The following is a 25,692-nucleotide window of genomic DNA, read 5'->3' on the forward strand; positions in this document are numbered from 1 at the left end:
GAAAAAGAAGTCCAGCACGACAAGCATATAATTAGCCTCCATTTTGGGTGAGCACAGTACAGGGTTTAATCATGGGAGGCAAGTTAATGCTAAGGACCAGGATAGGTGGCTAGGTGCACAAGGTGATTTTGGGTTAACCATCTTGCAAGTGATGGATTTGGGGAGGAGGAGAATTAAATGGCATGCATACAAGCAAGCCCAATCAATGGCTGGAACATTTAGTTGGTTGGTTGCTACTTGCTAGCTGAATCATCTTCCCATCCTTTTCTTCAATTTTTGCTCAGCCTTTTTTTTCTCATGGTTTATTTAGCTTCTAGAATACCCTCTTTTTTTTGCATGCTTGTGACCTTTGATATAGAAAATCTGGCGGCATTTTATTGACGGTTGTTGATTCGTCTAGAGTGTGACGTGAGAGGTGATGGGTTGAATACTTGAATGTGCACACTTATGGTGAAGTGACAAGTTGGAATGAGTTTGGTGGGTGAGACGTATATTGCACCATGCTCCATGCACACGTTGTGGGTTGGATAACATAGCAAGACGGTGTTTGAATATTTGGCCACATCCATAGAGTATTAAATATAGACTAATTATAAAACTAATTGCATAATTTACGACTAATTTACGAGACGAACCTTTTAAGCTTAATTAGTTCATAATTTGACAACATGGTGCTACAGTAAATATGTGCTAGTGATGGATTAATTAGGTTTAAAAAATTCATCTCGTGGAGTACTGACGGATTATGTAATTTGTTTTTTTATTAATATCCGAATACCCCATGTAACATCCTCCCGACATACCTCCTAAATTTTAGTCACGGGATCCAAACACCACCTAAGGCTGCAGTGCTTTATTTAATGTTTTTCCTGTATAATAAATCTCAAATTTCCTACTCAAATTATTTAGTGCACATCTATATTTGTTTCCTTGGGACTCAAATATTTAGCAACCTGTTTTATATATTGTTATTGAGTTCTATCGTTGATCCGTGCACTCAAAATATCAAGTTGTTTAGGAAAAAAGTGTAGTATATTATAAATACTTCAGAACCTCCACAACAAAAATAGGTGCATGACAGTGATCAGTCAATTGAAGTCGGCAACGACTTTGGCCTGCTTCTTACCTCAAAATTAGTCCCAAATTAAAAGACTTGACATTTTAGTTTTCTCCTAGCAGGCCAAAGTTTTTTAGGACCAAGGTAGTACCAACCTTAGGGCATGTACATCCCACAGACAAGGATTTGTCTGCGAGTTCTTAAAATCCACAACACATACATGAGTTGTCTATTTAACTGTCTACAAGTGGTTTAATACTTATATGTAGCCAAGATCAATCGTGAATATCATTCTAGTATAACAGGGAAAAATGATCAAACATAGAACAGGATAGGTAAAAATGAGACTGAAAACAAATTTTCATCAGAGAAATTGTTAAATTCAGAGACTTATTCACACTAATAGGATTCAGAGATTCAGAGACTGATTGAAAATTGCACACTGACATTCAGTTTTCAGATAAAAACTAAGCTTAAGTTTATAGTGACAAAAATCACTTGAACAAAAAGGCAGTTCGAAAAATGAGCTAATAGCAGCAGGTGCTGCAGGGCTTCACATTTTCTTTCAGTGTGCTTGCTAGTAACGCAGAAAGCATTTCTCCATTCCATCAGACAATTTGATACTGCCAAGGAAGCATCAGTACGATCCTGTTTTTCAATGCTGGTCTTTTAAAATTCTAGATTCCTGTGAACTGGTTTTCTATAAAATTTCAAGAAATTGTTTTTGCAAAGTACTTGAACAGCAGCTCCCACAACCATGAACAAACCACCTTTCTCCTCTCTGTTTCTCTTGCCTACTAGAACTTCTATGATGAGCCTAAGCATCAGAAATTGGGCTACCACTGTCGGCCACATCCCAACAAGCAGGAGAGTTGCTGAACGTCGACACACCTCTGCCATGGCTGGCGGCGTCGGTGAAGCTGCTTCTGATATGGATTGGGGTTAAATCAACCCGGCCTAATCCACATACGGAGGAATCCAATAATGGAGATGGATGAGGGCGGAGGACCGTTGCTCCGACCAAAGGGAATACATCTTGCAGCCTCAACGTTGCCGCGGCCAGCGGTGGTGCCCGCCGCCGCCTTGCGCTTCCTATCCGACGACGCGGCCGCGCCGTCTCTCCTCTCTTCTGTCGCTCCGGCCGCCGCACTCGCCATCTTCGGTGACCGGTGGGTTTTGGCGCGCAAGGAGCAAAATCGCGGACGCTGCATCCGGATCCCGCGCCCACGCTTACAGACGATGGCTCCCATACAGCGCGGCTCTCGGCCGGCGACGGGACCTGGGAGCACGCGCCAAGGTCGTCGCCTCACGAGACGCCGGGTTTGCTCTCTCTCCTCATTCAATTGGGTTCGCTGGGGTGTTTTTCGCAAAAATACCGGTTTGCAGACGGGGCTTCGGCACGCGTTGTACATGCCCTTAGGATGTAAAAATTGGTGCATGAAAGTGACCAATCGGTTGAAGCTGGCAACGACTTTTGCCTACCCAGATGGCTATCTAATCTGGCCGATTAAATTCTACATTGACTCTACTGTTCTTATTTATGATGAAAACGCGCATGCTTCTTATCTTACCTCAAAATTAGTCCCAATGGAGCGATAGAGAAAAGAAATAAAAGGGGTTTCATTGTCTACTTACCAAGTGTCCGCTATAACTGATGAGAGAGAGCTTATGTTATCCTCTTCGTCCTTGAATGAATCAGTTTATAGAATTGTCTTAAGTCAAGTTTTTTTTATATACAACAATAAAGCCTTTTAGTCCCAAGCAAGCTGTGGTACGCTAGAGTTGAAACCCAATATAAGCCTCTAGTCACGGTTCAGGTACGTCAATAGCTGCTTTTTATATATATTTAACCAAATTTATAAATCAATTTCCTTAAAGTGCCGACTCCATGCATCCTTGAGGCTAATTCAGTATGGATTTAAAAAAAACAAAACTTGACCCAATTGCGGCCATCCTTGAGGCTAATGTAGTACGGATTGGTTTGATTTGACCCAAACATGCCACTCCAAAAGAAGAATGGAAAAAACTAGGTTTCGTTTTCAAATTGACATTATTGATGCATCAAAATCCCTCGAGTACATAGTATGTATTTCTTCCACACACTTGGTTGATAAAAGTATTGATTGATATTTGATACCGACACCCTTGAAACTTTTTTAAAAATGTTATTACACGCAAGTTCATCTTTCCTGCAAAACCAAACTTGTGCACGCAACAAGGTCTTATAAATTTAACTAATGATGATGATGATGATGAGGCCTTGGTAAGTAAGAACAGATGAAATGACGTGGGTTAGATTGTTGCATCGTTATGCCCGGTGACAGTACACGCAAGGCAGAGGCAGCAGAACAAACCCTGTGCCGGAAGAAACCGTTGGAAACACAGCAACCGTCTCCCTGACCACCCCGCCAGAATCGCAACAAGAAATGCCAGTAGAGACTAGAGATCAGTCCAAGCCATATTACAATCTTGTCTCCTTCCCCAGTCTCACTCTATCTCGACCTCCTCTGGCAATTCCCCATCGTCGTCTTGTATCCTTTTCGTCCTCTGCCCCTCCGGTTAAATCCCCCTCACCAAGAAAAAGAAATCGATCGTCTTCGTTCTTGTCGTCGTTCTTTCCTCGCCATTACCGGCGTATAAAAGCACCAATCCTCGGCCAGCCTGATCACACAACAGCCCGGCTACGGACAAAGCAAGCAGTAGTCCCTGTCTGTCTGCCAGTTCGTCTTCCTGTCTGCCGCTCTCGTCGCCGCCGATGGGCCTCTTCAGCTCGCCGCCGAAGGTGTACAAGCCGGCCGCCGACGTGGACCTCGGCCCCGGCAGCGACGAGTTCTACATCAGCCCCAATGTCAAAGGTCTGCTCGCCCCTGCCTTCCTGCTCCGAAGAAATTCGGTGTTCTGAATTCAGTCGTTCTAGTAGCATAAGAGAGTTCATAATTCTGCTGATCTGATCTGAACTCAGTTCAGTTCTTGGAGTAGAAGAGAATTCAGAGTTGTTGTTTTTTTTCCCCTCGTCCTCGATGTTTCAGCTCCTCGGGTCGCCGGGCTCCTGGTGAAGATCTTCGTGTGGATCCTGGAGATGCCCATCGTCGGGCCGATCGTGCTCTACATCCTCAAGAAGGACAACCTCATCAACAAGGTGCGAATCCATCTCTCTCCCCCTCCTTGAAAACTGTTTTCGTTGCTCCCCTGAATTCAACCATCGATCAAACGTCTTTTCTGCTAACGCTTCCGTCAAACGAACTCAAAGTTTGGCCGAAGTTTGACCATGACGCTGCCTGTGAAGTACTGAAGTTTGAACGCAGCAGCAGACAGCAGCCATCGTCATCTCAGGAAACGGCACCGTGGTTCCGTTTCAAATTTCCTTCCCTTGCACTGTTGTCACATCAGAGCAAGAAGAGAAGTTTTGCAGTATAATTCAGCGTCTTCTCTGACCGAATCTGTCCACTGTTGGCAGCTGGTCTCTGACGCCGACATCCCGGAGCCGCCGCTGTTCACTCCGACGCACAGCTGGGAAGGTTCTTGTGCTCTGACCCTGTGTGTCTTCTGCTGTCATTCTGTCTGCCAAACTCTGCACTCTGAACCGACCGATCGACCAAACGCACTGTGGTTGTTTCAGACATCCCGGAGCAGAACGTGCGGCTGACGAAGCCGGACCTGTCGGCGGCGGAGCGGGTGCAGGAGGCCGTCGGCTGCCTCCCGCTCCCGGCGCGGCTGGAGGCCACGCTGGCCGCCGACGCGGTGCCAGGCCTCAGGCGCTGGACCGTCCGGGACTTCTCCGACGCGTACAGGTCCGGCGAGACGACGCCCGTCCAGGTGAGCGTGCATGCACTGTCCAGGTTCTTGCTTGTCGACGGCGACGAGCTGTACGTGCAGGTGATTCCTCGGTCCCTGTCCTGTCGTGAGGCAGTGATGACTATGAGCTGTGCAGGTGGCGACGAGGTTCCTTGCGGCGGTGAGGGAGAGCTCGCGCCCTGGGATGAACATGGCCTTCTTCATCAGCTGCGACCCCGACGACGTGATGCGGCAGGCCAAGGAATCCACCCTCAGGTACCAGAGAGGTAACGTATACTAACTCTACTCACTCCTAGTACATTTCTTTTTCCCTGATGGGTGAAAAAGAATAGCATAGCATTTCTGCTGCTGTCGACAACAGAACAAGGTCGTCAGTCAGCTTCTTCTCGGTGGCTGGCTGGCTCTGAGCTTTCAGTTTTGACACCTAGCTAGACGTAGTACAATGGCGGGCAAGTTTAGGGGATCTAGATAATTTTTTTTAAAAAGTTTGAAACTTGATGGCACTACCTGTACTACCTTAATATTTTACGCTTGATTTAATGGTATTTATTGGGTATCAAAAATATTTGTAATTTTTTCAATATATTTTGCTAAATTTAAAATTGCTTGACTCTTATAAAGTGAGATTTTTTTTAGCATGAGAAGATTATTAATTATTTTAAAGTGAGAATATATGTTTTTTAGTGTGAGACGTTATTTATTTATTTTTTTAAAAAAAAAATTGGCAGGGGCGCCGCTGTCAGCGCTGGATGGCGTGCTGGTGGGCGTGAAGGACGAGATCGACTGCCTGCCGTACCCGACCACCGGCGGCACGCGGTGGCTGGGCGCGGTGCGGCGCTGCGAGGCCGACGCGGCGTGCGTGGCGCAGCTGCGGGCCTGCGGCGCCGTCCTCGCCGGCAAGGCCAACATGCACGAGCTCGGCGCCGGCACCAGCGGCATCAACCCGCACCACGGGTACGTTGGTTAACCCAGGAACACAACCTTTTCTACACGTGCCTGGCACGTCTCGTGTTTACGACTACTTATTATTACACCCTGTGTGATGGCCACTGATGATGCGACTCCGTCTGTCCGTCCGCGTGCAATGCGTGCAGGTCGACGAGGAACCCGTACAACGCCAGCAAGGTCGCGGGGGGCTCCTCCAGCGGCTCCGCCGCCGCCGTCTGCGGCGGCCTCTGCCCCGTCGCGCTCGGCGTCGACGGAGGCGGTAAGTGTCGATCATCTCCTCTGCTGCAACAACTAACTGACACTAGTACTGAAACTCAACACTGAAACTCACGACCATGCATGCCGTACGTCAAAATTCGTTCCAGGCTCCGTCCGGATGCCGGCGGCGCTGTGCGGCGTGGTCGGGTTCAAGCCCACCGCCAGCCGCCTCTCCAACGCCGGCGTGCTCCCGCTCAACTGGACCGTCGGGATGCCGGGGATCCTGGCGGGGACGGTCGAGGACGCCCTCATCGCGTCAGTCATCATTCACCACGACTAGCTTGTTTCTTCAATTGTTATTACTGATTGTCTGAATCTCATCATTATTCGCATTCATCCACTGCTCACCATCTGAAATCCGAAGAGGGAAAAAAAACATAAACCTTGTGATCCATCCTTGTCTTGTTTCAGTTACTCGGCCATCGTCGACCAGTCCCAGCCGTCCTACTTGCGGGTAAATCCCAATTCTGTTCTCTCTCTGAACCTCATCTCTACTGTTTGCATTGCCACCATCCGACTGACGGGCGAACGTGCTATCTGCAGCCGGAACTGAATCTTCCTCAGCTCAGCTGCACAGCCTCCATCGGCAACATCAAGCTCGCCAAATACGGAAAGGTTAGCTATAACAATAATGAACAAGTCCAATTAAGAGACAGAGACTACAAAATCTGATTACACATTATTCTGACGCTGATGGTGCGGCAAAATAAATGCAGTGGTTCAATGACAGCGCCGAGGACATCAGGAGCTGCTGCGACAAGGCTCTGCAGGCGCTGCACGCGCACTACGGCTGGCAGGTACTGTACGCCCGGTGACGAGCCAGGGTTTGATTTCTGCATGCCTGTGATGGATTTGGATTCGATCGCCTGAACTGAACACTCTCAGTCTCTCACGATCGCTCGATGATCTCATGGAATTTGCATTATTGGCGCCTGCACTGCACATGTACACGCAGACTGTGGACGTGACCATCCCGGAGATCGAGCAGATGCGGCTGGCGCACTACGTCACCATCGGCTCCGAGTGCACCACGTCGCTCGCCAAATACCTCGACAACCTGTAAGAGCCCGGAGCTCATGCTCTTCACAACGGGTCGATCTTGCTATGCGAACTGACCAGCTGACCTCCGATGAGCTCTGCTGACGGCCGGTGTCATGTGTGTGATCTGTGCTGTGTCGGCAGGAAGAGGTCTGAGATCGGCTGGGACGCGAGGGTGGCGCTCAGCGTCTACGGCTCCTTCAGCAGCAGGGCGTACCTCAACTCGCAGCGACTCCGGTGGGTGACCTAGCTCAGGACGGCATTGATTCTGCAATTCCATTCAGTGACCATCGACGAACTGTTTCTTCTTGCAACTAACCCAAAAAAACACAAAATGTCAGGAACCGTCAGATGTACTTCCACAAGCAGATCTTCAAGACCGCAGACGTCATCGTCTCGCCGATGACCGGGTACCTAGCTGCCTCTTCAGTTGTCGAACGTCTCCTGCTTATTTCACTTGCTCACTTCACAATTCACATGTAAACTCCTTTAATTTGGTTCTCTGAAGTGTGACTGCCTACACGCTGCAAGACGACGCACACGACACCGGCGAGCTCGACTACATAAACGGAGGTAACGACATCGATCTTGCACAATGCATGTGTATTACACCGTCCCGTCTGTCTGTCTGTCGATCTGTCCGTCCGTCCTGACTCGCTCATTGCTCACGCACGCCGTCGCCGTTGACGACGACCGTACCACCAATGCAACAGCGGCGCTGGTCCGGTACTCCATAGCCGGGAACTTCCTCGGCCTGCCGGCCATCACCGTCACGGTCGGGTACGACAGGGGTGGCCTCCCGATCGGGCTCCAGTTCATCGGCAGGCCGTGGTCCGAGGCCACCCTGCTCCACGTGGCCTTCGCCACGCAGCAGGCCTGCGCCAAGGGGTACAAGAAGCCGGCCGTCTTCTACGACCTCCTCAGCAAACAACAGGAGTGAGTGCGAGGACGTGTTTTGATCAGGCGTATAGGACGTTTGGTTGCCGGCCGGATGATGGATCGGAGAAGAATCGTACGTAGCAGCAAACGTGTTACTCTCTCTCTCTCTATATATATAGCATACAGGATCGTCTGAGAAGGAAGAGGGCGAGAGAGTTGAAGTTCAGTCAGTAGCGGTAATTAAATCAGACGCGGCTGCATAAATTTCAGTCCGGATAGATATATATTGCTGTTATATATAAGGCTGTAAGACTGTAACATTAGTTGCTCGGGGAACAAACGCTGTAACAGTAACGTAGTAGTAAGTATTATTATGTACTTTTCCATGAAAAAAAGCTTTTCAAGTGTTTTCTGAAAATTTTGTCTGTCCAAAAAAAACAATCGGTAATGCTGCAGTCAAGCCGTCTGTCCGCCATAGGCTTGTTTCCACCAAATCAATCGGGATGGCTTCTAAGAAATCACGCCTTCTAAAAAAAATGGATGATATGATATTTCTCCACCGCCGCACCCACGCTGCCCGCTCGCCGCGGCCGCCTCCTCCACCGAGCCTCGCTGGTGCCTCTAGCTGGCTGAGGGCCAGCTCACAAGCAGCCGCCAGGACGTCGCGTGTAGCTAGGCGACAAGGAGACGAGGCCGTCGCTGGCTAGGCCAAGCTAAGCGCAGCGCAGCTGGCCGCTGTCAGGCTGCGCTACCTCCGCCGCCGCCTGGCCGGAAACCGGCCATTCCCCGCTTTGCTCTGTGTCATGTGAAAGAAAGGTAAAAAACGTATGTTAAAAGTGTATGTTTCAGATGTATGTTGTAAGTGTTTCGGATGGTTGTTGCAAAAGTCAATCGGGAATGCTGCATATGTTGCAATGGTTGTACACGTATATTGCAAGTGTTTGTTCTCAATGTTTGATATGTGTTTACAGACGTATGTTGTAAGTGTATTTATGTAGACGTATATGGATGTTGCATATGTTTCACACATATGTTGCAAGTGTTTTATCTAGATGCTGCGTATGTTTATAATAGTTTTTCAAACGTTTTCTGGTGTGTTTTTTTTTTCAAAATGCTTCAGGAGCATGTTAAGTGTTTCATTTATCTTGAGACGTATATTATAAATGTTGTATCTAAATATTTTAAAAATAGATTGGATGTTGCATATGAAAAACAGTCGCGAGCGGTCTCCACGCGCAGTCTGACGCGCGGGCCCTGCGTGGGCAAGCGAAACGCATGCGTGCTACCGCGAGCGTGGGCGCGGAGTACAGGTACGAGCGTCGAGACGTCCGGACCCTGGCAGTACCGAACAACAATAGGTGTGCATGTGGGGCCGCCTATTCCGACGTGAAGGCCCCGCGGGGCAAGTGGCGCCCAATCGTGCTGTTGTCAGCGGCTTGGCCATGCGGTACACGTGGGCGCAGGCTGCGAGCCACAGACGTGGCGACCAGCACCTCCAGTTTTTGTTGCTAGAACCTGGACGGTACTACCCTCCGATCCGCGCGTGTGATGACAGGGCATAGGCCTGCGACGTTGAGCAGCTTGGCTTTGCTTGCATACCACAAAAGCAGAAGGTGGCTTAGGAATCTTAAATTTGAGAATCTAAGATGAGGTTTTGTTTATGAGAAATCTCCATAAGCTCTACAACAAGGAAGGCATCCCCTGGATTTCAATGGTGCTGGAGAAATATTAAAATTGCCCATCCATATTGGAAAAGGCTTCTTTTGATGGCAAAGGAGTTGCTTTAGTCTCACTCAGCAATGCTCAAAGATGTCTTTTCTAGGAAGATCTTTGGAAAGACAAGTCCTTAATCAGGTTCATTCATGACTTTTTACTCCTGTGCCCAGAACAATTCGAACAACAAGGCCACTCTCATGATCTCTTTCACCTCCCACTATCGGTTCAGGCCTTTGACGAACTGCATGCTTTGAAATCTAAATATTGAACAAGTTTATTTTTGACACAAAAAATGATACTTGTACTTATATTGGGGATTTGGGGGTTAATCTAGTTACTCTTCTTCTCAAGCTTATAGAGTTTTGATTGGACACATACCAATCCATCCAATGTTTAGATCGGTATGGAAGTCTTCTCTTCAACATAAAGTTCTCTATTGGTTTCTTCATAAAGATATATTGAGCACCTGTGAACTACTAAGAAGAAAAAAACATGACCTTACAAAACCTATTATCGTGTCCTCCGATTGGATCACTTGGAAGAATCTTCATGCATGCAATCCATTTCTGCTCTGTGAATTTGCTAAAGTTTGTTGGTATGCGCTAAATTTGTACTACGATCCACAACAAGACCCCTCTGACATCTTCAGAAATTAGATCAATGTTCCTTTCTTTATGGAAATAATAGGAATCATGTGTTGGAGCTTCTGGATGACCAAAACTGATTGCATTTTTTAGAGGAATTCTACCTAGTCTACAAACACGTAGACATAATTTTAACATAATTTTAAGAAGGAATTCGCCTTGGTTATCCAAAGAGCTCCCAAAAATAAATACTTCCCTATAATTGAGCAGTGGCTAGAAGCCTACTTGTAATCTTGTTTGTTTTCTTGTTTTGTCTTGTTAAACTTTCCTTGTTTTTATTAAAGTAGTAGGGGATCACCCTCTCATGAATCTTAAAAAAAAGCATGCAAGGCTACTATTTGCAACAATGCAGAGGTCAAGCATTGGAATTGGAGGGTGAATGTGTGGTGTTGTCACACCCAATTTTAAGGATAAAATTGAATGCATAAAGCTCATGTGTGCCCAGGGATCAGTCACACACATAAGTCGACAAATTATAAAAAGTATCATCACGGTGTATCTTACATCACGATTAATAATATCACATAGTCTTACACAACACAACGGAAGATAAAATGATAACTTTCTCGTGGAATTCCATCACAGGGAAGGTCAACTAGTTTACCACAAGCCTAATAATCCTCAGGGAACTCCTCATACCCGTTGTCATCTATTACTCATCTGGGATTTTTATCCAAATATAGAAAGTAAGCAAGCGTAAGTACTTCCCGTACTTAACAAGATAACATGGGGTTATGTAGCTCAAAAAGGATGACACTGGTTTACTGCAGTTAGCACTTTTAGTAAGTCAAGATTTTATTATCAAGTATTATCAAATTATGCTGAAGCTCCCATTTATACCCACATAATCAGATATTAGGATCATTTGCATCATATTATCATCGTATATCATCATAAATGAACCACAATGAGTAACCAATTATTCTGTGAGTTTTCCGGGCCGCTCGTGACCGTAAGCACGGCTATTATAACAGTTTGTAACCCTCTGCAGAGGTGGTGCACATTCACCGCGAGTCGTGATTCCCATATGCCCGGGTTAATTACTCCCATGTCACTGCCAAGGTGAGCGGGCAGGGTACACTATGAAGACATTTCATAGGTTTCTCTAATAAGTTAGGGCCGCTAGGTTTCCTCGACAGGCAGATGTAGGAACCCCCATTTCCTATGGCACATATCCATCGCGGCTATACACATAGGAACAGAGGCAACCCTATACCCAATGTGGCAAGCCCCTTTTGCGCCATAAAGGTTACCTCTAACAAGCTAGAAAAGGTCATATTACTGAGCTAAAGTCTGAGCCATATGACTCTCACGGTTGCACTATCAGTCCCAGCTTTTGCCGACAGATAAGTCCTTATGCAGGGCCGGGAGCAACATGATCAAAAGTCATTTGCACCTTTGCCCTATGGATCAGTTGTTATAAAGCATGTTTTACTTTTAGTTCCATAAAACCATTAACCATTGTATAGATCATGTTTAGTTTGAGCGCTAGCAATCTACCCATATGCAATTAACCCATAGGAGTCAAGGAAACATGTCATCAAATAACTAGTATGTCCTTATGGTTATCAAAGTTAGACACATGCACATGAGTGAATGATTAAAGTAAATAGGACATCAAGGTAGGCCCATGCTATACTTGCCTTGGTTCACAAACTTCTGCTGGTCCTGCTGGTCATCGAAGAACTCTTGATCTCCAACGTTCTCCTCACCGTCTGAACACGACCAACATGGCAACACACAACATTCCAGGAACATTCATGCAAAGCAAACAATCCTATAGTTAGAACAGTACACCAACAATATAGAAAACAAGATAAAATGTTTATGAAAAGAATCTACGTCTCGCTACGATCACGTCAATGCGAAGTTCACAAAAATCGGAGCTAAAACACGAAAGTTATGAATTAAACGGGTTTTCCTATAGCACTTTATTTAATTAAACCTAACCATGAAATTTAAAAGTTGCAAACTTGATTAACAGTGGTACTAACACGTAGATTATGAAATTACGAAGCTAACGTAATTTGAACGGGTCAATTCGGAGCTAAAACGAAGTTTTTATGAGCAAAACAAATCTAGTGGCATTTCTGTAAATACTGAAAACGTATTTTGAACTAAAACAGTATACTTTACGTCTTCAAAATGAGAAAGCGTACTCTAGAAACGTGCTTTGGACTGCGGGTTCAATAAAACGAAACCTGGGGGTCTCTTTAGAAAAATAACCCGCGAAGGGGTATCGGACGTTCTGGGTCGTTGGATCATGGATGGGCGGCTCAGAATAGATGGGAGGGAGAGAGAAAGGGGCGCCGGCCGGGAACAGTAGCTTCGGCGGTGGCGCTCCATGGCCAGCGATGAGGTGGTCATCGGCATGCGCGGAACATGGCCCACGGGCCATGGTTCGAAGAACCGAGGGCACCGAGAGAGAGAGAGGGAGCAGGGGAACTCAGCCAGGCCGATACAGTGGCTGGAGGGGAGGGCCAAGACGGCAGTCGCCATGGCCGGTGAGGCGGAGGTCATCGGCGCACCCAAATAGGGCTCAAACAGCCATGAAACACGAAATTGAGAGCACGGGGGGAAAAGAGGAGTAAGGCAAAGCTCACCGCGGTGAAAAAACGGACGGAGGCGGATCGGGGACGGCTGCCCACGTGGAGGGGCGGACGGCAGATCCTGGCGAGCACTACGGCGGTTGTTGTGGCTTCCTCGGCTCGAGCAAATGCGAAAAGGGAGCGGGGATAGGCAGCAGGGGGAGCGAGGAAGGGCTCGGCTCCCTTTTTGTAGAGGCAGGGGCGCGGGGGAGGGCTCCCACGAAGCGTGACGTGGGCGCGGAGCGGCGACGGTTTCGCCAGGACCCGGCGCGGCAGTTGCGGGAGGAGGGAGACGGCGCTGACGCGCGGGCCCAATTTGTCAACGGCTGCGGAGGGAGAAGGACGCGGCGGCAGTTGCTGGCAATGCTGGGCTGCGGCTGAGGAAGCAGCTCGGCTCGGCTGGGCCGGCCCAAAAAGGAAAGAGGGGGAGGGAAGCGGGCCGCGGGAATTGAAAAAGGCCAATTGGGCCGGAAGTGAGGAAGGGATAGAGAGAAAAGAAGAAATCCTTTTTGTTTTTATTTTTAAAGTTTTTCAAAAGTATTTTTCAAATGGATTTGAATTCTTGTTTGCAAATTTGGTCAAACCAATTATCCCAAAAATGAATATGCAACAGCATGTATGCATCAAGAGGTTACTAACCTTATAATTGATTTTAATTCCATAAAAACTATTATTTCCCTAGGTTCAATGCTCACAAAAATTGCTTAAATAAATCAATTTGGCTATTTTAGAAAATGAAATTTTTCTAGGTGTAACAATTCTACCCCCCTTAAGATGAATCTCGTCCTCGAGATTCGGATGATTGCTTACTCAAACAGTTGCGAATAAGATTTTCTTAGATCCTCTTCTCTTTCCCAAGTAGCCTTATCCTCTGAATATCGATTCCACTGCTCCTTGCACATCTTTATAGTCCGACTTCTTGTAACTCTTTCCGCAGTTTCTAAGATATTTATCGGATACTCTTCATATGTAAGATCTTCCTTAACAGCAAGCTCTTCCAAAGGAATCTGCTCTTCTGGTACTCTCAAACACTTTTTCAATTGAGAAACATGGAATACATCATGCACACCTGACAAACTTTCAGGCGGTTCCAATTGATAGGCCACTTCTCCATGTCTCTCTAGGATCTTAAAAGGTCCAATATACCTTGGTGCCAACTTTCCCTTCATATTGAATCTTTTCACACTTCTCATTGGTGACATCTTCAAGTACACATAATCTCCAACTTCGAAAATCAGCTCTCTTCTGCGAATATCAGCGTAACTCTTCTATCGAGACTGAGCCACTCTCAAGTTGTCTCTAATCATTCTCACTTGTTCTTCTACGTCTCTAAGGACATCAGGTCCAAATACTTGAGTTTCACTGGTTTGATTCCAGAATAAAGGCGTTCTACATTTATGTCCATACAGCGCCTCAAAAGGTGCCATCTTGAGACTCTTCTGATAACTGTTGTTGTACGAGAACTCCGCGTATGGTAGACTCTTATCCCAACTATTACCATACTATAGTGCACAAGCTCTCAACATATCTTCCAAAATCTGGTTGATCCTTTCAGTCTGTCCATCAGTTTGTGGGTGGTAAGCAGAATTGAAATTCAACTTTGTCCGCAAAGATCTATGTACTTTCTGCCAGAATTATGATATAAACTGAGTGCCTCTATCTGACACAATTTTCTTGGGAACACCATGTAAGCACACTATTCTTTCTATGTACAACTCTGCTAGTCTTGCACCTGTATAGGTAGTCTTGACTAGTAAAAAGTAAGCAACTTTGGTGAGTCGATCCACTATTACCCATATTGAATCATAACCTCTTTGAGTGCGGGGCAAACCTACGATAAAATCCATACCAACTTCTTCTCATTTCCATTTAGAAATCTTCATTGGTTGTAACAACCCTGCAGGTCTTTGATGCTCAGCTTTCACTCTTTGATAAGTGTCACAAAACCACATACTCTGCCACATCTCTCTTCAAACCATACCACCAATACTTCTCCTTTAGATCCAAATACATCTTGGTACTTCCGAGATGTATAGAATAAGTAGATTCATGTGCCTCCTACAGAATTGTATCATGGATAGCCTTCACTTTAGGTACACATATCCTTTTTTCGAACCAAAGAGTACCATTCTCATCCATCCTAAATCCTGGTGCCTTTCCAAGCACTACATTCTCTGTTGTCTCTTTTAGTTTTTCATCCTCCAATTGACCCTTGCGTATCTCTTGCTCCAATGTAGGCTCTATCACCAATTCCATTGCATTAGTGACTAAACTCAAGTTGAGATGCTCCATTTTAGCATACAACTTTGCTGACATAAATGTTATCCCAAGTCCATTAGCATAACTCTTCCTGCTAAGTGCATCAGCTATGACATTTGCTTTTCCCGGATGATAATGCACTTCCAAATCATAGTCTTTGATCAATTCTAACCAACGACATTGTCTCAGATTCAGATCTGATTGGGTAAAGATATACTTCAAACTCTTGTGATCTGTATAGATATCACTTTTATGCCCAATTAGATAATATCTTTAGATTTTCAAAGCATGAACCACAGCTGCCAATTCCAAGTCATGGGTAGGGTAGTTCAACTCATGCTTCCTCAATTGTCTAGATGCATATGCCACCACTCTTCACAGGAGCATTGTTGGTCATTCCCTGGCGTGTTGTTGGATTGTCGGTCTGTTGCGGGGAACGCTGATTACCATACTGTTGTTGATACTGAGGGCGTTGCTGGAACTGGTTACGCTGAGGATACTGACCATAGTTTCCCTGGTTAGATGGTCCTTGATTCATCTGCTGAAAACCCTACTAGGGATAAGCACGCGGGCAGGTGTTGCTTCTAGAAGCTTGCCCTTGAAGCCTCCTCTTCTTGGCTTCCATCTCTTTGCGCTTATCGTCGATCACAATAGCGCGGTTCACCAAGGACTAAAAGTTAGGATAAGTGTTGGACATCAGCTAGAGCTGCAGGCCATCATAAAGTCCCTTGAGAAAATGGTGTTGCTTCTCCTTATCCTTAGCTACATCATTTGGAGCATGATGTGACAGTTGAGCAAACTTGTCACGATACTCTACCATAGTCATGGATCCTTGCTTAAGGGATCTGAATTCCTCTTGCTTCAATTCCACCAGTCCATCGAGGATATGATATGACCGAAAGTTGTCCTTGAATTCCTGCCAGGTGGTAGCAGGAGCATTGTTGGGGCGTCCATACTAGAAAGAATCCCACCAATCCTGAGCTACTCCCTAGAGTTGACCAGAAGCATACAACACCTTCTCAAGATCATTGCATTGTGCTATGTTAAGTTGCTTCTCCACAGCACGCAACCAATCATCTGCCTCCTTAGGGTCTGAGGCATGGATGAACACCAGTGGGTGACCCTTCATAAACTCTCCATGCTTATCTCTGACCTGAATAGGTGGTAGTCCTCTTGCAAGTTTATTATCCAAGCGCTGCATCATAGCTTGCATCAACTACGCTTGCATTCCCATCAATTGTTCCATAGTCACTGGTGGCGGTGGTGGTGGATTTATGAGAGCATCACATCCACGACCACGGCCTCTGCCTCTTCCTCCTCTTGTGGCCATCTGCTTTCCAATAAATGCGCAAAATTTTAGAGATTTCTAATTTATAGAGAGCTTATAAAGATAAGGAACAATGCTGAAAATTTTCTGGACAAGATTCAAATACAACAATTTAGTAAATCTGATCTGTTATAACTCGAGTTACAGAGATCCAATAGAGGTGTACCAAGAACGGTTGGAAAGCTTAGGAGATCAGCTACAACTGTTATTTAGATCACTTTTATAGATTCTAACATACACATGGTCATAAATAGAGCTAAACCGAATCTGTTCTGGGTTCCAGTCTGTGCAGAAACCTCAAGTTGTGACAGTTAGATCTTACAAACCTGAACAGCTATAGATGTGATTCCAGAGACATTTGAAAGATACAGAAGTCTAGTTATCTTCACAAAAATTTTAGAATTTTTGACAGCCTAGATTTTGAGATACAAGATAAAGAACATAGGCTGCTCCAGAAAACAGCACAGCAGAGATAAGATAAAGTAAACCATCTGCATTAAAATTTCATCTAAACTTAATGTTCCAATCTATGGAATTTGTGGACATGCCCACAAACTTCCGGCAAACAACCAAACTCCAAATCAACCAAGTTTACAACTAAAAACATCTAGTCATCAAAGTTCACAAGGCCAGACAAGACTAAACATGAAACACGAACTAACAATGTCATAGCTTTAAAACAAGGCACCTAACATCTATGGGGCGGTGTCAATCATGGTGAACGACCGACGCTTCTTCTTGTTGATTGGTGGCTGCCCAAGTTGAGCACGTAGTTCATCAACTTGCTTTTGGAGACATCTCTTGGCCCTCTGTGATGCACGCAACTCTCCCTTGACTTCTTCATCTACCCCCTGCATGGCATGGACATGCTGCACTGTTGCTTCCAGAGTTGGGTCACTCTCTGGTGGTGCCAGGACCTGCCAGTTACCCTCATGATCATTGCGAGGAAGGAACCTGAAACAATCCTCCCTCATGGCCTCAAAACGATGACCATGATAGTAGATGTAGGCGTCCTGCGCTGCATCTTCCATGCCATCCAATGTAGGGGCCCTTCTGGCAGTGGCACGGTGGACATTCTCCACCTCATGTCCATTCTTTATGTCATTCCAAGCAGTGACAACCAGCTCTACCTTCCAAAAGATTGCCTCCAAAGGATGCTGGTACTCTGCACAATGATAGCTGATGGAGGCATGCAAATCAGGATAGTAGTCATCCAGCACATGAGTAAGGAGGGTGTGGTAGTAGGCTATCTCCAGGGCTGGCTTGAAGTAGTATTTGCACTTCCAGCCTATCTCCTCATCCACCATAGGGACAGCTGGGGATGGCATAGGTGTAGGTGAAGTAGCTGATGACTCCACTGGGGTAGCTATAGTAGGATAGACAGGTGCAGGTGTCGAGGTAGCCATCTCCTCATCATCGGAGATGATCACAATCTCCTTCTCCACCTGTGGAGCATGGGGGGCGAACAAGGCACGGTAGGCTACAGTGCTGAGGCGGGCGGTCTTCGGGTTATGAGACATCTATAGATTTAAAGTGAGATAGAATTAGAATCAACAATTTTATATAATAGATTAAGGTGTGAAAAGCATAAATGTTTTAATAAAATAACAAGAATAAGACAGTAAGCAAGAAACCAGAGGAGCAAAGATGCTAAAACGATCATTTCTAACTAGGCTTGCGTCCTACAGTCAACACGGCTCCGATACCAATTTGTCACACCTAATTTTAAGGATAAAATTGAATGCATAAAGCTCATGTGTGCCCAGGGATCAGTCATACACATAAGTCGACAAATTATAAAAAGTATCCTCACGGTGTATCTTACATCACGATTAATAATATCACATAGTCTTACACAACACAACGGAAGATAAAATGATAACTCTCTCATGGAACTCCATCATAGGGAAGGTCAACTGGTTGACCACAAGCCTAATAATTCTCAGGGAACTCCTCATACCTGTTGTCATCTGTTACCCATCCGGGATTTTTATCCAAATATAGAAAGTAAACAAGCGTAAGTACTTCCCGTACTTAACAAGATAACATGGGGTTATGTAGCTCAAAAAGGATGACACTGGTTTACTGCAGTTAGCACTTTTAGTAAGTCAAGATTTTATTATCAAATTATGCTTAAGCTCCCATTTATACCCACATAATCAGATATCAGGATCATTTGCATCATATTATCATCGTATACCATCATAAATGAACCACAATGAGTAACCAATTATTCTGTGAGTTTTCCGGGCCGCTCATGACCGTGAGCACGGCTGTTATAACAGTTTGTAACCCTCTGCAAAGGTGGTGCATATTCATCGTGAGTCGTGATTCCCATATGCCCGGGTTAATTACTCCCATGTCACTGCCAAGGTGAGCGAGCAGGGTACACTATGAAGTCATTTCATAGGTTTCTCTAACAAGTTAGGGTCGCTAGGTTTCCTTGACAGGCAGATGTAGGAACCCTCATTTCCTATGGCACATATCCATCGCGGCTATACACATAGGAACAGAGGCAACCCTATACCCAACGTGGCAAGCCCCTTTTGCACCATAAAGGTTACCTCTAACAAGCTAGAAAATGTCCTATTACTGAGCTAAAGTCAGAGCCATATGACTCTCACGGTTGCACTATCAGTCCTAGCTTTTGCCGATATATAAGTCCTTATGAAGGGCCAGGAGCAACATGATCAAAAGTCATTTGCACCTTCGCCCTATGGATCAATTGTTATAAAGCATGTTTTACTTTTAGTTCCATAGAACCATTAACCATTGTTAGATCATGTTCAGTTTGAGCGCTAGCAATCTACCCATATGCAATTAACCCATAGGAGTCAAGGAAAATGTCATCAAATAACTAGTATGTCCTTATGGTTATCAAAGTTAGACACATGCACATGAGTGAATGATTAAAGTGAATAGGACATCAAGGTAGGACCATGCTATACTTGCCTTGGTTCACAAACTCCTGCTGGTCCTGCTGGTCGTCGAAGAACTCTTGATCTCCAACGTTCTCCTCACCGTCTGAACACGACCAACATGGCAACACACAACATTCTAGGAACATTCATGCAAAGCAAACAATCCTACAGTTAGAACAGTACACCAACAGTATAGAAAACAAGATAAAATGTTTATGAAAAGAATCTACGTCTCGCTACGATCACGTCAACGCGAAGTTCACGAAAATCAGAGCTAAAACACGAAAGTTATGAATTAAACGGGTTTTCCTATAGCACTTTATTTAATTAAACCTAACCATGAAATTTAAAAGTTGCAAACTTGATTAACAGTGGTACTAACACATAGATTATAAAATTACGAAGCTAACGCAATTTGAACGGGTCAATTCGGAGCTAAAACGAAGTTTTTATGAGCAAAACAAATCTAGTGGTATTTCTGTAAATACTGAAAACGTATTTTGAACTAAAACAGTATACTTTACGTCTTCAAAACGAGAAAGCGTACTCTAAAAACGTGCTTTGGACTGCGGGTTCAATAAAACGAAACCTGGGGGGTTCTTTAGAAAAATAACCCGCGAAGGGGTATCAGACGTTCTGGGCCGTTGGATCATGGATGGGTGGCTTAGAACAGATGGGAGGGAGAGAGAAAGGGGCGCCGACCGGGAACAGTAGCTCCGGCGGCGACGCTCCATGGCCGGCGGCGAGGTGGTCACCGGCGCGCGCGGAACATGGCCCACGGGCCACGGTTCGAAGAACCGAGGGCACTGGGAGATAGAGAGGGAGCAGGGGAACTCGCTTAGGCCGATATGGCGGCTAGAGGAGAGGGCCGAGACGGCGGTCACCATGGCCAGCAAGGTGGAGGTTGTCGGCGCACCCGAATAGGGCTCAAACAGCCATGAAACACGAAATTGAGAGCACGGGAAAAAGAGGAGTAAGGTGAAGCTCACCGCGGTGAAAAAACGGACGGAGGCGGATCGGGGACGGCTGCCCGTGCAGAGGGGCATACGGCGGATCCCGGCGAGCGCTGCGGCGGTTGTTGCGGCTTCCTCGGCTCGAGCAAATGCGAAAAGGGAGCGGGGATAGGCAGCAGGGGGAGTGAGGAAGGGCTCGGCTCCCTTTTTGTAGAGGCAGGGGCGCGGGGGAGGGCTCCCACGACGCGCGACGTGGGCGCGGAGCGGCGACGGTTTCGCCAGGACCCGGCGCGGCGGTTGTGGGAGGAGGGAGACGGCGCTGACGCGCGGGCCTAGTTCGTCAGCGGCTGCGGAGAGAGAAGGACGCGGCGGCAGTTGCTGGCAATGCTAGGTTGCGGCTGAGGAAGCAGCTCGGCTCGGCTGGGCCGGCCCAAGAAGGAAAGAGGGGGAGGGCGAGCGGGCCGCGGGAATTGAAAAAGGCCAATTGGGCCGGAAGTGAGGAAGGGATGGAGAGAAAAGAAGAAATCATTTTTCTTTTTATTTTTAGAGTTTTTCAAAAGTATTTTTGAAATGGATTTGAATTCTTGTTTTCAAATTTGGTCAAACCAATTATTCCAAAAATGAATATGCAGCAGCATGTATGCATCAAGAGGTTACTAACCTTATAATTGATTTTAATTCCATAAAAACTATTATTTTTCTAGGTTCAATGCTCACAAAAATTGCTTAAATAAATCAATTTGGCTATTTTAGAAAATGAAAATTTTCAGGGTGTAACAGGTGTTCATGCCCACAACGTTTGGATGTGAAAGGTCCATGTTCTAAGCATTTTAATCTTAACGCGTTTAATCGCTCTAGTGGATACGAGCATAGATGCCATGGGTCGTGAATGTCCCGTGGTAGGACTAAGAGGAGCATAGTGCATTTCACGCTTTCACTTTTGGATTTATGTCTGTATTTCATTTCCATCATCACCCTGTTCACTTGTTGGTTTCAGCCAGCCCAAACCAGCCAGCCAAGAGTGTTTTCCTCTCACAATAAACCAGCACCAGCCAACCCAAACCAGTCCAGAAACCAACCAACGAACAGGCCGCATATCTTCAAAAAGGTGAGAACGTTGTGGTCAAAATTAGTTGTACTCGATTAACCAATTGCTTCATGTAGAATAGAATAATGTCTACGGGCCTATTTGGAATGCGAGATTTTTTCTCCATTCCTGCGTTTTTCCTGTGAAATTAAACTGATTCCTGTGAAATTTCTGTGTGATTTCTGTGAAATTCCTTCGTTCCAAACATGCCCTACATATTCGTAGAGCGCGATTTTTTGATCTCATTAAAACTAAAAGAATACCCATCAGACCACCACCATAGCTTGTTGGTACTGTTAACTTATCGTTTAGGAGGTACTGTTAATTTCATGACATGGCATGTTCTTACTTAAGGCCCTAATTTCTCACCATATAATCACTCGATTGGTGTGCTGCAAACTATGGACTATGGTGATGGATTTGACGAACGGACACAACCAATATCGAACACCTACCCCAATCTAACAACAAAAAGCGATTCCATAATTTGGCTGAAATCTAAGAGGTCCCAGAACAATTTTAACTAAATTACCTCTGATTTTTAGTTTTCATACATTCTTGTCATATACTCCCTTCTAATATAGATGTGCTTCTTGCATTTCAAGGGTAACCAATTTCAAATTTAATCAATTTCAAAGCTTAGACTAACCATTCAATATATTTTAATAATAATAAAATGATTTAAAGATGAAAATTATTATATTTTTATAGAAAAAATCAGTCATTCTTGAAATTAATTGGCTCTTTGGAATACGATGTACGGAGGGAGTACGTGTCCTGCCCCTCCCCGGTCACAGGGGCAAAACTGTCCATGTCCCACCCCACCTCGCTGCGCCGTGGCCCTCTCGTCTTCTTCCCCACCCCAACCAAAACACCCACGCGCTCCTCAGATCAGATCGGCAAGGCCAATCCCGAGCGGAGGAGCGACCACACGACGAAGAGGACGCCGCGGCACGACAGCACCCCAGGGTTCCCGCTCTCGTCGCAGCAGCAGTACCGGTAGCGGCAGCAGTAAGGGGAAGATGTCGTCGGTGTTCAGTGGCGATGAGACCGCCCCCTTCTTCGGCTTCCTTGGTGCCGCCGCCGCGCTCGTCTTCTCATGTACGTGCCCCCACCTCCTCGTCCTCCCCTGCTATAGCTTCCGTTGCATTGTTTGTTCCCGAATTTGAGTGGGGAAAAAGGTTGGAGCCGATCCGTTCGTTTGCTCCGATCTGCCGCGATTCAGAGATTGGCGGTACGATACTTAACGCGCGCCGGACAATTTTGTTAATATGATATGTTTTGAGAAATAAATGGAAGATCAATTGTGAGAATTTGGGGTGGATCCATGTGGTTGGCACGTGTGAGGGCGAAATTTCTGGCGGTGATTGACATGATCCTCTCTGTGTTCCTCGCAGGCATGGGGGCGGCGTACGGGACGGCCAAGAGCGGCGTCGGTGTGGCGTCCATGGGTGTCATGCGCCCCGAGCTCGTCATGAAGTCCATCGTACCCGTGGTCATGGCTGGTGTGCTCGGTATCTACGGCCTCATCATCGCCGTCATCATCAGCACTGGGATCAACCCCAAGGCCAAGCCATACTACCTCTTTGACGGCTACGCCCACCTGTCGTCTGGCCTTGCCTGTGGTCTTGCTGGGCTTGCTGCAGGCATGGCCATTGGCATCGTTGGTGATGCTGGTGTCAGGTAAAGACGCTTGCTCTATCATATTGTGCTGTGCTTTGATGGTTTGGCTGATAATATGTTGCTCAATGCAGTAGTAATGGCAGGCACTTCTAGAACTCCATGTTGTCAAAACCTGTTTGTAGATGAGTTTCTCTACTATCGAAATACTTAATTTGAAAAAGCTGAAGTGAATACTACATTTACATCTGAAATGTTGTCTGGACCAAATAGGAATTATTTGATATGCCTCAAATCTCACTTGACCTTTGGCATATTTGTACCTTGTCGACTTTCTAGTTAATAATTTTGATAATGTTAAAATTAGACTTGGCTTTTAAAGGCAAACACCATATTTCATCGAGTAGTAAATGATTGTCACACAATTGACATAAACCAAGCTTTTTTTTTAGAACATAAACCAAGCTTTTTTGAGTTGTTTATAGCTAGTTCATTGATAAGCTGAAGTTGAACCTATGCTAGCTTGTCTCAGCTATTCATAATGGTTCACTATTAATGTCATGACTATCATAGCAACCGAATCAGGAAGCTATCCTGTTTCTTCTTGGTAACCATTGTTTTCTCTAGAAATTCAGTTTATAGTGAGGCATAATTATATATGCAAAACACATCTTATCTTAGTGGAAAAAAGAGAGAAAGGGGAAAAAGAGAGAAAGGGATCCATTTGTTGATCTATTCTGTACTTTCAACTTCGTTTGTCTTGGACCTCATGTTTCATATTTGCTAGGATTTCCTATCTGCACGTTCATTCATATCTGAGACCACTTGTGTTAACTCTATGCTAATTCCCTGTATAGCTTGTTTGAACCCAAGAGAAGGTTGGTACTTGGTACCTAGTTGCTTTCGATGCTTATAGTTGATGGCATAATTCACTTTGTTGATCTGGTGGTGTTTGAAAGGAATTTGGAACTAATTTTATACCTGCCTGCAGTAGATTGTTTTCAAAGATTGTATTGGAATAGGCTGTTTGTGGGATTGAGTGCTGGTAATGTTACTTCAGGTCAAAATTTCTTGTGTACAACAACAGAGTATTTGCTTTTTACCTTTTTTTTGTCGCTTGAAATGTTGAAGTTTCTTCAGTGTTCATATGCCATTCTAACAGTTGTCTTACTTTGAAAATTGGATCATTAACTGGAACCTGCCTAGACCACAACATCTTCCCTTCCTAATACTTGTTCTTTTGTGCAGGGCGAACGCTCAGCAGCCAAAGTTGTTTGTGGGCATGATCCTCATCCTTATCTTTGCCGAAGCGCTTGCCCTCTACGGTCTCATCGTTGGCATCATCCTTTCATCCCGTGCTGGCCAATCCCGTGCAGATTAGGCACATATTTCAGATGTCAATGCCGTGCCGACTGTTACCATTACCTGGTCGTAGCTGGGTCATGTTCTATATCCTTGAGACAACAAGCTGGAGCACTTTTATAGGCTTATTTTTAATGCTGTCTAGTTTTCGTTCTTCTGTTAGTCGAGAAAACAAGAAAACGTGTGTAGCCAAGGGAGGACTTTCCCCTTGTGGTGCCATTCTTTTCCCCGTCGTGGTGGTGGGCTGTGGTTGATGCTTATTTCTGCACAGTTTTTGCTTGGATTGGGGCTGTAATCCGGTGAATAAGCGAGTGCATGCAATGCAATGAGAGCTCAAGACTCTTTTGTTCAAATCCTCTTGTTTCGTCGTTTCCTGTGTTCTCTGAATATTTTTGTGGGAAATAAATGTATTCGTGGCTCATGAACTAGTGCTTGTTTCTCGCTGCTGGTACGAGTTTTTGTAGTGGTCGTACTGTTGGTGAGTCTATGGGGATTATGTTAGGCTAGAATCATGTCAGTTTCTGGACTAGAGTCTAGAGATCACAGGCTGAGCATCCGGATAACGACTTTTGTCAGACTCCACTATGTCAGAACCAAATTCTGAATTTCATGTCTGCAACTATTTCTCCTGCATAACCAAAGGGATTTATATTGTAGGAGTAGTATTCAACATCTTCCTTAGCCTCCGTCTCAGTGCGCAGCATCCACATCAGCACTATTAATCCGGATAATCCATAAGAGCATCCACAATATATGTGCAAAAAGCAGTCGCAGTCCACATACATTGTGCAACTAGCCTTAGCAGGCCTGTCCCGGTGGGTGATGACACAGGGCTCCAATTTCCAAGCCCCCTCGATCTCCAGCGCTACATCCCAATAACAAGGCAGCCTGTTCGTTTGGTTGTGGCTTGTTTCTACCATAACAACACAATGCCAGCCCAAAAGCAGAGGTTGTCTATTCATGTTCATCGAGTTTTCTAATCGCAAAAAAAAAAAAAAAAAATCATCGAGTTGAAGCGGAGGTTGCCATATTTAAATATGAAAGTTCTCTCTACTTCTCTAAATTTAGCGTGGGGAGGAACAAAGGAAATTCACACACGCCTCGCAGGCTCGGGCTCACCGCACTTGTGTAAATGGTCCGTCCAAATCCAGTCCATGGCCTTTTGATTTGGTTTTTTTTACTTGGCTTTTAAGTATAGAATTGTAATATTAATCAGTTTAGATCGTGATAGTGACAAGAG

At 45.5% G+C, this 25,692-nt stretch overlaps 2 protein-coding genes across 2 annotated transcripts; both read left to right on the top strand.

Moving 5' to 3' along the window:
• The first annotated feature begins 3,431 nt into the window (after positions 1-3,431).
• Positions 3,432-8,396, top strand: LOC136506433 (fatty acid amide hydrolase-like). Its single transcript, XM_066501367.1, has 16 exons — positions 3,432-3,912; positions 4,087-4,196; positions 4,515-4,575; positions 4,677-4,873; positions 4,989-5,118; positions 5,581-5,806; positions 5,947-6,059; positions 6,166-6,313; positions 6,470-6,512; positions 6,602-6,673; positions 6,775-6,855; positions 7,014-7,117; positions 7,241-7,333; positions 7,438-7,506; positions 7,605-7,669; positions 7,810-8,396. Exons 1-16 carry the CDS (start codon positions 3,813-3,815, stop codon positions 8,034-8,036), a joined length of 1,839 nt encoding a protein of 612 aa, XP_066357464.1. The 5' UTR covers positions 3,432-3,812; the 3' UTR covers positions 8,037-8,396.
• A 13,905-nt stretch (positions 8,397-22,301) lies between these two features.
• LOC136507199 (V-type proton ATPase 16 kDa proteolipid subunit) lies at positions 22,302-24,880 on the top strand. Its single transcript, XM_066501999.1, has 3 exons — positions 22,302-22,571; positions 22,868-23,153; positions 24,339-24,880. Exons 1-3 carry the CDS (start codon positions 22,493-22,495, stop codon positions 24,469-24,471), a joined length of 498 nt encoding a protein of 165 aa, XP_066358096.1. The 5' UTR covers positions 22,302-22,492; the 3' UTR covers positions 24,472-24,880.
• Positions 24,881-25,692: the final 812 nt, after the last annotated feature.

The sequence above is a fragment of the Miscanthus floridulus genome, chromosome 15, assembly GCF_019320115.1.
Source record: "Miscanthus floridulus cultivar M001 chromosome 15, ASM1932011v1, whole genome shotgun sequence".
Classification (NCBI taxonomy): Eukaryota; Viridiplantae; Streptophyta; class Magnoliopsida; order Poales; family Poaceae; genus Miscanthus; species Miscanthus floridulus.

What these genes read in the sequence shown, in the direction of transcription:
- LOC136506433 (XM_066501367.1), top strand. Translation starts at nt 3,813, where the DNA reads ATGGGCCTCTTCAGCTCGCCGCCGAAGGTGTACAAGCCGGCCGCCGAC. An exon ending in TCCGACGCACAGCTGGGAAG is followed by an intron (nt 4,576 to 4,676) that starts GTTCTTGTGCTC and finishes TGGTTGTTTCAG; the next exon opens with ACATCCCGGAGCAGAACGTG. An exon ending in CACCCTCAGGTACCAGAGAG is followed by an intron (nt 5,119 to 5,580) that starts GTAACGTATACT and finishes AAAAATTGGCAG; the next exon opens with GGGCGCCGCTGTCAGCGCTG.
- LOC136507199 (XM_066501999.1), top strand. Translation starts at nt 22,493, where the DNA reads ATGTCGTCGGTGTTCAGTGGCGATGAGACCGCCCCCTTCTTCGGCTTC. An exon ending in CGCCGCGCTCGTCTTCTCAT is followed by an intron (nt 22,572 to 22,867) that starts GTACGTGCCCCC and finishes TGTTCCTCGCAG; the next exon opens with GCATGGGGGCGGCGTACGGG. An exon ending in GTTGGTGATGCTGGTGTCAG is followed by an intron (nt 23,154 to 24,338) that starts GTAAAGACGCTT and finishes TCTTTTGTGCAG; the next exon opens with GGCGAACGCTCAGCAGCCAA.